At 44.9% G+C, this 12,676-nt stretch overlaps 1 protein-coding gene across 2 annotated transcripts in view; it reads left to right on the forward strand.

Moving 5' to 3' along the window:
• Window positions 1-12,676, forward strand: part of trmt2b (tRNA methyltransferase 2B) — an 83,190-nt gene that overhangs the window by 25,918 nt on the left and 44,596 nt on the right. For both annotated transcript variants that reach the window (XM_085994380.1, XM_085994388.1), the window contains exons 5-7: window positions 3,077-3,176; window positions 11,713-11,783; window positions 12,342-12,488. In XM_085994380.1, coding sequence (XP_085850506.1) covers window positions 3,077-3,176; window positions 11,713-11,783; window positions 12,342-12,488 — 318 coding nt within the window. The remainder of the gene's footprint in view (window positions 1-3,076; window positions 3,177-11,712; window positions 11,784-12,341; window positions 12,489-12,676) is intronic.

Genomic DNA, 12,676 nt, shown 5'->3' on the forward strand with positions numbered 1-12,676 from the left:
TTTCGTTTGTTTTTGAACTACTATTTGTACTGCAATTTCCCCCTGAGCTGCCCCCCCCCCATTTGCTAGTTTAAAGTCCTTGTGACCACCCTATTTATCCTTTCTGCTAGGACCCTGGTCCCAGACTGGTTCAGGTGGAGCCCGTCCCAATGGTACAGTTCCTTCCTGTCCCAATGCTGGTGCCAGTGCCCCATGAAATGGAACCCCTCTTTCCCACACCACTCCTTTAGCCACGTGTTTACTTCCCTAATCAGCTTATCTCTACACCAATTTGCACGTGGCTCAGGTAATAATCCAGAGATTATAACCCTTGAGGTTCTTTAATTTAGCTCCGAGTTCCTGGTACTCCCCAAATAGGACCTCTTGCCTACTCTTCCCATAGATCACATGGACCACAAGGACTGGATCCTCCTCCTCCCTCTCCAATATCCTTTCTAGCCGGTTCGATTAGTGTCTTATCCTGGCACCAGGTAGGCAACATACCATATGGGACTCTCGATCTTGCTTACAAAGGATGCTATCTGTCCCCCTAATGATAGAATCCCCATACAACTACCACATTATGCTTCCTCTCCTCCCCCCCCCCCCCCCCCCCCCCTTAGGACAGCCTTTTGCTCCAAAGTGCCATGGTCTGCATTCTGGCTGTCCTTCCGACAGTCTTTATCCTTATCTTCACAGGTAGTAAGTACATTGTACCTGTTGGATAGGATCAGTTTCTGTGGATCCTCGTTCCCTTTCTTACCTGGGTTCCCCTTACTCTGCACACTATCGGTCACATGAACCCCATTCTGATCCTGCACCTGTCTACGAGGTGTGACTGAAGTCTGGAGCAAACTGTCCTGATACTCCTCTCCCTCCCTTATGTGTTGGAGTGTCTCCAACTTGCACTCCAGCTCAATGACTCTGAGCTGGAGAGATTCGAGATGGAGACATCTCCTGCAGACGTGTTCGCTCGGGACAGTCTCGCTGTCCACAAACTGCAGTCCAGACACACAACCTGCCCTGCCATATCTTAGTTTAACCTTATTTTATTTATTTAATTAGTTAAAGTCTTTATTCAACAACTATTTATAGTTATATTAATTAGTTTAACTAGTTATGTTATAAATTTAATAAAGTGCGTTATTGTTTCCCGCTCCTAGTTTAAATCACTGTCCTAGCTTAGAGGGAAAAAACGTTAATACTCACCAACCAATCACCTACCTGCCCTGTGATGTCACTCCTTGTTTTTTGTTGTTGAAATTGTCGGAGATATACCGCCTCCTCCGATGCTGCCGCTGCTTAGGGGTAAAGGGTAGCTATTCACTGTGGCGGAAGGTGGGTAGTGGTGTTCCACAAGGATCAGTGCTAGGACCACTGTTGTTCACAATTTACATTAACGATTTAGACTTTGGAATCAAAACACAATTTCTAAATTTGCGGGCGACACCAAATTGGGGGGATAGTCAATACTGAGGAGGACTGCAAAAAACTACAGGAGGACATTAATAAACTTGCAGAATGGGCACATAATTGGCAAATGAAGTTCAACACAAATAAATGTGAGGCATTGCATTTTGGTAGGAAGAATAGGGAGGTCACTTATTACTTGGAGGGTGGGAGTCTGAGTGGGGTAGAGGAGCAAAGGGATCTCGGAGTACAAATACAGAAATCGCTAAAAGTAGCAACACAGGTTAACAAGGCCATAAAAAAAGCAAACCAAGCACTAGGGTTTATTTCTAGAGGGATAGAATTGAAAAGTAGGGAAGATATGCTTAACTTGTATCGAACCTTGGTTAGACCACACTTGGAATACTGCGTACAACTCTGGTCGCCATATTATAAAAAGGATATAGAGGCACTGGAGAGGGTGCAGAGAAGATTTACTAGGATGATACCAGAAATGCGAGGGTATACATATCCGGAAAGGATGAACAGGCTGGGTCTCTTCTCTCTTGAGAAGAGAAGGCTGAGGGGTGACCTAATAGAGGTCTTTAACATTATGAAAGGTTTTGCTACAGTAGATACAGAGACAATGTTTCCACTTGTGGGGAAGAGCATAACGAGAGGCCATCAATATAAGATAGTCACCAAGAAATCAAATAGGGAATTCAGAAGAAACCTCTTTACTCAGAGAGTGGTGAGAATGTGGAACTCACTACCACAGGGAGTGGTTGAAGCGAATAGTATAGATGCCATTAAGGGGAGGCGGACAACCATATGAGGGAGAAGGGAATAGAGGGTTACGCTGATAGATTTAGATGAGGAAAGACGGGAGGAGGCTCAAATGGAGCATAAACGCCGTCATGGACTGGTTGGGCCGAATGGCCTGTTTCTGTGCCGTATATCCTATGTAAAACATTGCAGCACTCCCTCAGTACTGCAATGAAGTGTCAGCCTTAATGTGCTCAAGCCTGTGGTGGAGCTTGAGGCCACAACCTTCTGATTCAGCAAGAGTGTTGCATAATTAGCCAAGGTGTAATTGGGAGAGATGTTAACACTGACGGTGCAGGGAATTTTCACCACAACTTGTAGTGGAAACAGGCTGTTCCAGTGCTGGGACCTGGAGGGTAGGATTCCAACCTCACATCGCTGCAAATTTCCTGCAAGAAAAATAAGCACTCTTTCTTTCTGTTGAGACAGAGTACTCTCTAGCAGCAACCTCTGAAAATAGCCACAAAGTCTGACAGATGTATGTTTTACAGATTACAAAAATAATGCTTTGTGCCAGTAAGATGTACTGGTGGACTATTGCAGAGGCCATAAATGCATGAGTGAGCAGTAAATTTAAAATGGATATCAGGAAAGATGCCTTTAGGCAAAGGTGAATACTGGATTTGGAATAATTTAGTTAACAAGGTAATTGAGCAGAAACAGTGGGGTTAATCACAGTACAATTAAATGTCATGACAAGAGAGGTAGGTATTGGAGGGATAATCTTCAATGAATAAGGTGACCTTTTCGGATGTTTTACTGTCCTGTTTTCTGGTAGTTGTGAATGTTTGTGCAGTCCCCGGAGTGCATTTGGTGACTGCTGCAGGTGTAAATCTCCGAGACACCTGAAGCCTGCACACTGAGCCAGTTCTTCTCTTTGCAGCCAGTTACTGTTGGATATCGCAACAAGTCAACTTTCTCCGTGAACAGAGGACCTGACGGCAATCCCAAAACGGTTGGGCATTACATCGGGACCGGCAAAGGTGAGCAGAGACCATGCTGTGTTTGGCGATTTTAACCTCTTTGACTGCGATGTGCTCGAGGTTTCCTTCGCCTGCAGAACCTAGTGTATCGTTACCGTGATGGCTCAGTGTCTAAAGCTACTTCCTGTGGGGGTGCAACAGGGGACCACAGTGCCCATGGCCAAGGCAGAGGACGGACAGGCAAATTCAGCCAAGATTCCTTCAATCAATGACTGCCCAGTGACACCTGGTGGAGTGTGTGTTCATGTGTGAAAACTAGGTTAGTGTGTCAAAAACAGGAACTGTTTTTTTGGTAGTTTTGTAACTTTTTGTTAGTTTCGTTTTGTAGTCGTTTTGTATAGTTTCGAGTGGTTAGGGTTTAAAATGGAAACTGCTCTCTCTCTCTAGCAGATACAAAATGGAGGACAGGTGAGTCAAGCTGTGAGATTGGGAAAACCCACCTTGTTGGTCAGGGACCAGCTAAGGCAAAGCTGCTTTGAAGGCAAATCATAAAATAACAATTTGATGTGAGCAAGATAGATTACAGGACTCAGCGGCTAATTTAAAATAACTTCACTGGCTCGTGAGCCATTGGACTTCATGCTAAAAGAAAGAAAGACTTGTAGGAATTAACGAATTCCTACGAATAACGGAGATCGACACAAGAGAACAATCAAACAGGTCTTTACTCAAAGGAGATGCCACGAGGACTGACTGGGCAGTCCCGTGGTTTGCGATGTGACGTCATCGTGTTTGCCCGCGTTTTCCCGCGCTCTTAAAGGGGCCACGCCCTGTACATGCAAACTCTATATACAAAACACAGTAATGCCTAACACCATGGTACAGGTTTAGGCTGGTGTTAGAACATCGTTAAAGAGAATTATATACAGTTAGCCAGAGTCATTCAGTGGTTCTGCCACAGACTTGCATTTATACAGGGCCTTTCAAGACCTCAGGATGTCCCAAAGCGCTTTGCAGCCAGTTACGTGTTTTTTGAAGTGTAGTCACTTTTGTAATGTAGGAAAGGCAGCAGCCAATTTGCGCACAGCAAGCTCCCACAAACAGCAATGAGATGATGACCGGATAATCTGTTTTGGTGATGCTGACTTATTTATTGGTAAACCCCTGCATCCTGTAGTGTGTCGAGTGAGATCGGTGGGGGTTTAAACAAGTATGTGCCGTGAATTACCATTCAGCAAAAGAATGATCAAGTATGGAACAAAGTGCCAGCGCAAATGGAAACATTAAGGGGTTTCAGACAGATTAGAATCATAGAATCATATGGCACAGAAGGGGCTCATTCGGCCCATCGTGCCTGTGCTGGCTCTTTAGTACAGCTATCCAATTAATCCCACTCCCTGTTCTTTCCCCGTAGCCCTGTAAATATTTTCCCTTCAGGTATTTATCAAATTCTCCTTTGAATTTTACTATTGAATTTGCTTCCACCACCCTTTCAGGCAGTGCATTCCAGATCACAACAACTCGCTGTGTAACAAAATGCTTCCTCATGTTGTCTCTGGTTCTTTTGCCAGTCACCTTAAGTCTGTGTCCTCTGGTTACCGACCCTTCTGCCACTGCAAGCGGTTTCTCTTTATTTACTTTATCAAAGCCATTCATGATTGTGAACACCTCTATCAAATCTCCTCTTAACCTACTCTAAGGAAAACACCAGCTTCTCCAGTCTCTCCACATAACTGAAGTATTTCTTCACTGGTACCTTTCTGGTAAATCTCTCCTGCACCCTCTTTAAGGTCTTGACACCTATCCTAAAGTGTGGTGCTCAGAATTGAACACAATACTCCAGCTGAGGCCTTACCATTGTTTTACAAAGGTTTAGCATAACTTCCATACTCTATTCCTCTATTAATATTAATTCCTCTATTATCGTCGCCCCTCTCCCCATTTCCCTTCAAAATGTACGTTCACTTGTAAATAAGGGCCTTGCCATCCATGACCTTATTGTGGATGATCAAACTGACATCATGGCATTGATGGAGATATGGTTGAGGGGTGATGACACCTTTCCCCTTGAAGATTCCCCACCAGGCTATACTTTCCACCATATTCCACGCCCAAACCACTGCGGTGGTGGTGTAGCCCTTGTATCTAAATTATACCATGATCTGTTTCCCTACTCCTCCTTCGAGTATCTCACCTTGTTCCACCCCTCATGTCTATCTTTTAATTCCTTATTCTGTACTGCCCACCCAAATATCACCCCAATTTTCTCAATGAGATATTTTCCCTGCTTTCCTCTCTCAGCCTCTGCACTGAGCAACTTCTCATCCTTGGTGATTTCAACCTCCACCTCAACTCTTCTTGCTCCCTTTCCTCTGGAGGGGGAGGGTGAACAGCCAGATGTCGTGGTGCATATAGGTATCAACGATATAGGTAAAAAATGGGATGAGGTCCTAAAAGCTGAATATAGGGAGTTAGGAGGTAAATTAAAAAATAGGACCTCAAAGGTAGTAATCTCAGGACTGCTACCAGTGCCACGTGCTAGTCAGAGTAGAAATAGAAGGATATTTCAGATGAATACGTGGCTAGTGGAATGGTGCAAGGGGGAGGGATTCAAATTCCTGGGACATTGGAACTGGTTCTGGGGGAGGTGGGACAGTTTGCACCTGGGCAGGACCGGGACCGATGTCCTAGGGGGAGTGTTTGCTAGTGCTGTTGGGGAGGGTTTAAACTAAAATGGCAGGGGGTTGGGAACCTGTGCAGGGAGACAGAGGAAAGGGAAGCAAGGATAGAAGCAAAAGACAGGAAGGAGAAAAGCAAAAGTGGAAGGCAGAGAAATCAAGTGTGTAAATCAAACAGGGCCACAGTAAATGATAATTCTAAAAGGACTAAGAGTGTTAAAAAAACAAGCCTGAAGGCTTTGTGTCTTAATGCGAGCAGCATTCGTAATAAGGTGGATGAATTAGCTGCGCAAATAGATGTAAACGGATATGATATAACTGGGATTACTGAGACATGGCTCCAGGGTGACCAAGGCTGGGAATTCAACATCCAGGGGCATTCAATATTCAGGAAGGACAGGCAAAAAGGAAAAGGAGGTGAGGTAGCATTGCTGGTTAAAGAGGAGATTAACACAATAGTAAGGAAGGATATTAGCTCTGATGATGTGGAATCTGTATGGGTAGAGCTGAGAAATACCAAGGGGCAGAAAACGTTAGTGGGAGTTGTATACAGACCCGCAAACAGTAATGCTGAGGTTGGGGATGGCATTAAACAGGAAATTAGAGATGCGTGCAATAAGGGCACAGCAGTTATCATGGGTGACTTTAATCTACATATAGATTGGGCTAACCAAATTAGTAACAATACTGTGGAGGAGGTATTCCTAGAGTGTATATGGGATGGTTTCCTGGACCAATATGTCGAGGAACCAACTAGAGATCAGGCCATCTTAGACTGGGTATTATGTAATGAGAAAGGATTGATTAGCAATCTTGTTGTGCGAGGCCTCTTGGGGAGGAGCGATCATAATATGATAGAATTCTTCATTAAGATGGAGAGTGAAGTACAGTAGTTGATTCAGAGACTAGGGTCCTGAATTTAAATAAAGGAAACTACGATGGTATGAGGCGCGAGTTGGCTAGGATGGATTGGGGAACTTTACTTAAAGGGTTGACGGTGGATAGGCAATGGCTAACATTTAAAGATCGCATGGATGAACTGCAGAATTTGTTCATCCCTGTCTGGCATAAAAATAAAACAAAAAAGGTGGCGCAACCGTGGCTAACAAGGGAAATAAGGGATAGCATAAGATCCAAGGAGAGGACATACAAATTGGCCAGAAAAAGCAGCAAACCTGAGGATTGGGAGCAGTTTAGGATTCAGCAAATGAGGACAAAAGGATTAATTAAGAGGGGGTAAATAGAGTATGAGAGTAAGCTTGCAGGGAACATAAAAACTGACTAAAAGCTTCTATAGATATGTGAAGAGAAAAAGATTGGTGAAGTCAAGCATAGGTCCCTTGCAATCAGAATCAGGGGAATTTATAAAGGGGAACAAAGAAATGGCTGACCAATTAAATACATACTTTGGTTCGGTCTTCACAAAGGAGGACACAAATAACCCCCCCAGAGATGTCGGGGAACATAGAGTCTGATGAGAGGGAGGAACTGAATGAAATCAGTATTTGCAGGGAAATGGTGTTCAGGAAATTGATGGGATTGAAGGCAGATAAATCCCCAGGGCCTGATAATCTACATCCTAGGGTACTTAAGGAAGTGGCCCTAGAAATAGTAGATGCATTGCTTGCTGGTCATCTTCCAAAATTCTATAGACTCTGGCACAGTTCCCATGGATTGGAGGGTAGCTAATGTTACCCCACTGTTCAAAAAGGGTGGTAGAGAGAAAATGGGAATTAAGCCTGACATCGGTAGTGGGGAAAATGCTAGAGTCCACTTTAAAAGATGTAATAGCAGAGCACTTGGAAAACAGTGACAGGATCGGACAAAGTCAACATGGATTTACAAAAGGTAAATTGTGCTTGACTAATCTACTGGAATTTTTTGAGGATGTAACTGGTAGAATAGATAAGGGAGAACCAGTGGATGTGGTGTATTTGGACTTCCAGAAGGCTTTCGATAAGGTCCCACATAAGAGATTAGCGTGTAAAGTTAAGGCACATGGGATTGGAGGCAAGGTACTGACTTGGATAAAGAACTGGTTGGCAGACAGGAAGCAAAGAGTTGGAATAAACGGCTCTTTTTCCGAGTGGCAGGCAGTGACTAGTGGGGTACTGCAGGGATCGGTCCTAGGACCCCAGCTATTCACAATATAAATGATCTAGACGAGGGAACTAGATGTAATATCTCCAAGTTTGCAGATGACACAAAGCTGGGTGGGCGTGTGTGCTGTGAAGAGGATGCCGAGAAACTCCAGTATGATTTGGACAGGTTGGGTGATTGGGCAGAAGCATGGCAGATGCCGTATAATGTGGATAAATGCGAGGTTATCCACTTTGGTGGCAAAAACGGGAAGGTAGATTATTATCTGAACGGCAATAGATTGGGAGAAGGGGAAGTGCAACGAGACCTGGGTGTCCTTGTGCACCAGTCGCTGAAGGTAAGCATGCAGGTGCAGCAGGCGGTTAAGAAGGCAAATGGTATGTTGGACTTCGTAGCGAGAGGGTTCGAGTACAGGAACAAGGATGTCTTGCTGCAGTTGTACAGGGCCTTGGTGAGACCACACCAAGTATTGTGTGCAGTTTTGGTCGCCTTATTTGAGGAAGGATGTTCTTGCCATGGAGGGAGTGCAGCGAAGATTCACCAGACTGATACCTGGGATGGCAGGAATGATGTATGAGGAGAGATTGGGTCAATTGGGCTTATACTCGCTGGAGTTTAGAAGAATGAGAGGGGATCTCATTGAAACTTCTAAAATTCTAACAGGACTAGACAGACTAGATGCAGAAAGGATGTTCCCGATGGCCGGGGAGTCCAGAACCAGGGGTCACAGTCTAAAGATAAGGGGTAAGCCATTTAGGACAGGGATGAGGAGGAATTTCTTCAGCCAGAGAGTGGTGAACCTGTGGAATTCTCTACCACAGAAGGCAGTAGAGGCCAATTCATTAAATATATTCAAGAAGGAGTTAGATATATTTTTTAAGGCTAAAGGGATCAAAGGATATGGGGAGAAGGCAGGGACCGGGTACTGAATTTGGATGATCAGCCATGATTTCATTGAATGGCGGAGCAGGCTCAAGGGGCCGAATGGCCTACTCCTCCTATCTTTTATGTTTCTATGTTTCTGGACCTGTCTGCAGCCTTTGACACGGTTGACCACAAAATTCTGCTCCAACGCCTCTCTGCTGTCGTCCAGCTGGACGGGACTGTACTCGTCTGGTTTCTTTCCCATCTTTCAAGCTGTAACCATAGAATCACCTGCAATGGCTTCTCTTCCCAATCCCGCATTGTCACCTCCGGTGTCCCCCAATGATCTATCCTTGGCCTCCTCCTATTTCTCATCTACATGCTGTCCCTCGGTGACATCATCCGGCAACACAACGTGCGTTTTCACATGTACACTGATGATACCCAGCTCTACCTCTCCTCCACCTCTCTCAATTTCTCCAACGTCTCTATACTATCAGACTGCTTGTCCAACATGCAGCACTAGATGAGTAGATATGTCATCCAGTTAAATATCAGGAAGACCGAAGTCATTGTCTTTGGTTCACGTCATAAACTCAGTTCCCTTTCCACTGATTCGATCGCTCTCCCTGGCAACTCTCTCTGGCTGACCAAGTCTGTTCACAACCTTGGTGTCATATTTGATCATGAATTGAGCTTCCAACCTCATATCCATTCTATCACTAAGACCGCCCATTTCCACCTTCGTCATATCACTGGTCTCCGCCCTTACCTCAACTTATCTGCTGCTGAAACCTTCATTCATGCCTTTATCACCTCTAGACTTGACTATTCCAACGCACTCCTGGCAGGCCTCCCTAATTCCAAACTTGAGGTCATCCAAAACTCTGCCGCTTGTGTGCTAACTCGCACCAAGCTCCACTCACCCATCTCCCCTGCGCTTGCTGACCCATATTGGCTCCCAATTAAGCAACGCCTCGATTTTAAAATTCTCATCTTTGTTTTCAAATTCCTCCATGTCCTTGCCCCTCCTTATCTCTGCAATCTCCTCCAGAACTATAATCCCCCTAGACCTCTACGCTCCACCTATTCTGGCCTTTTGAACATCCCCGATTTAAAATCCTCCACCATTGGTGACCGTGCCTTCAGCTGCCTCGGTCCTAAGCTCTGGAATTCCCTCTCCACTTCTCTTTCCTTCTTTAAGATGCTCCTTAAAACCGATCTCTTCGACCAAGCTTTTGGTCATCTCCCCAGCATCTCCTTATATGGCTCGGTGTCATTTGTTTTTGGTAACACTCCTGTGGAAGCGCCATGGGGCATTTTATTACGCTATATAAATATAAGTTGTTGCTGTAATAAAGCCAAGGATCTCGCATCCTTTTTTTAACAGCCTTCTCAGCTTGTCCTGCCACCTTCAAAGATTTGTGTACATACACCCCCAGGTCTCTCTGTTCCTGCACTCCCTTTATAATTGTATCATTTAGTTGCCTTTCCTCATTCTTCCTACCAAAATGTAACATTTCACACTTTTCTGCATTAAATTTCACCTGCCATGTGTCTGCCCATTAGACAAGTCTATCTATGTCCTCTTGAAGTCTGTTACTATCTTCCTCATTGTTTACTGAGATGAGGGGGTTGACTTATGAAGAAAGGTTGAGCAGGTTGGGCCTATACTCATTGGAATTTAGAAGAATGAGGGGTGATCTTATTGAAACATATAAGATACTGAGGGGGCTCGACAAGGTAGATGCACAGAGGATGTTTCCCCTCATGGGGGAATCTAGCAGTCGGGGGCATAGTTTCAGAATAAAGGGTCGCCCTTTTAGAACTGAGATGAGGAGGAATTTTTTCTCAGAGGTTTGTAAATCTATGGAATTCTCTGCCCCAGAGAGCTGTGGAGGCTGGGTCATTAAATACATTTAAGGTGGAAATAGACAGATTTTTGCAAGATAAGGGAGTGAAGGGTTATGGGGAGCAGGCAGGGAAGTGGCTTTGAGCCCAAGATCAGCCATGATCTTATTGAATGGCGGAGCAGGCTCGAGGGGCCAAGTGGTCTATTCCTGCTTCTATTTCTTATGTACTACATTTCCGAGTTTCAAATCATCTGCAAACTCTGAAATTACACCCTGTATACCCAAGTCCAGGTCATTAATATATATCAAACAGAGCAGTGGTCCTAATACCGACCCTTGGGGAATACCACTGTATACTTCCCTCCAGTCTGAAAAATAACTGTTCACCACTACTCTCTGCTTTCTGTTCCTTAGCCAGTTTTGTATCCATGCTGCCACTGTCCCTTTATCCCATGGGCTTCAACTTTGCTGGCAAGTCTATTATGTGGTACTTTGTCAAATGCCTTTTGAAAGTCCATATACACAACATCAACTGCACTACCCTATCAACCCTATCCATTACTTCATCAAAGAACTCGATCAAGTTAGTCAAACACCATTTGCCTTTAACAAAGCTGTGTTGATTTTCATTTATTAGCCCATGTCCCTGATTATTGGCTCTAATAGTTTCCCCACCACCGATGTAAAACTGACTGGCCTGTAGTTGCCACGTTTATCCCTCTCCCCTTTTTTAAACAGAGGTGTAACATTTGAAATCCTCCAGTCCTCTGGCACCACCCCCATATCCAAGGATGATTGGAAGATTGTGGTCAAAGCCGCTGCAATTTCCACTCTTACTTCTCTCAGTAACCTAGGATGCATCCCATCTGCACTGGGTGACTTTTCTGCTTTGAGGACTGCCAACCTTTTAAGTCCATCCTCTTTATTTATTTTTATCCTATCCAATTTTACTACTGCCTCCTCCTTTACTGCAACAATGGCAGCGTCCTCTTCTCTAGTGAAGACTAATGCAAAGTACTTATTTGGCCATGTCCTCTGGCACCACAAAAAGATCTCCATTAAAGGCGCTATATAAATAAAAGTTGTTTCTATTCCTTGCAGGGAGAAATATCGTCTGCACCCACTCAGATCACCTGGTGAACATGCCCGAGAAACATAAGCAAGTAGCCAGAGTAAGTCAAGTTCACGTGACAACGCTTGTTCACTTTTCATTGGAGAATGCACCGTTAGTGAGATGGGATTCTGAACTTGTAGTTGGGCATTAATCCAGAGGAATAGTTGAGCCAGAAAGATCAGGAAGATCCCACAATCGATCACTGCTCTGCAGTGAGTAAGCTGACTGCAGCCAGAGTGGCAGTGCAGTTGGCCTTGGCACCCTAGGCTAAGGAAGGGGGTAAAGTGAAAAGGGTTTCTGCTACCAAGTGACTCATGTTAGAAATTGAATGTGCAGGTGTCAAGCGAGAGGACCTGATGCACCCTGCCGTTGAAAGTCTCGGCGAGGCTTACTGTCGATGCTCACACATGAGTGATCACCATTCGGCCTAGGTACCGGAGGCCCCTGTGCCTGTGGAACTGTAACCCAATAAGGAGGCGACTCATTCGGGAAGAGAGGTTGAAAATTGGGCTAAAGAAATCCTGGTTAGAAAAAGTTTGCTGTTTTAATTCATTTGCACTCTTTTACCCACCCTTCTCCCTACCCCCCCCCCCCCCCCCCCCCTGCCGACCAACAGAGTTACGAGCAGTTCATCCGACATTCTCCACTGGGCCCCTGCATCCTGTTTCATGAAGGAGGACACTGGCGGGAAATCACAGTCCGCACCAATAGGAGCGGAGATACGATGGCCATTGTCTACTTCCATCCTCAGGACCTACAGAAGGTACTGCCAGTGCTCACTCATGTTTGTTTTCCGTTAGAGAGTAAGACCAGTTGAGTTGGTTGAATTTGACCATTTATGCATATTACATATTGCAGACTCCCTCATGTATCATCAGAATGTAATCGCCCAGGTGCAGTTTTGCACCACCAAGCTGCATCCAGCAGACACTGATTGCCTTCTAACACCCT

This window comes from Somniosus microcephalus, chromosome 1 (assembly GCF_052327205.1).
Source record: "Somniosus microcephalus isolate GS21.2 chromosome 1, FLI_Smic_1.0, whole genome shotgun sequence".
In the NCBI taxonomy this organism is placed as follows: domain Eukaryota; kingdom Metazoa; phylum Chordata; class Chondrichthyes; order Squaliformes; family Somniosidae; genus Somniosus; species Somniosus microcephalus.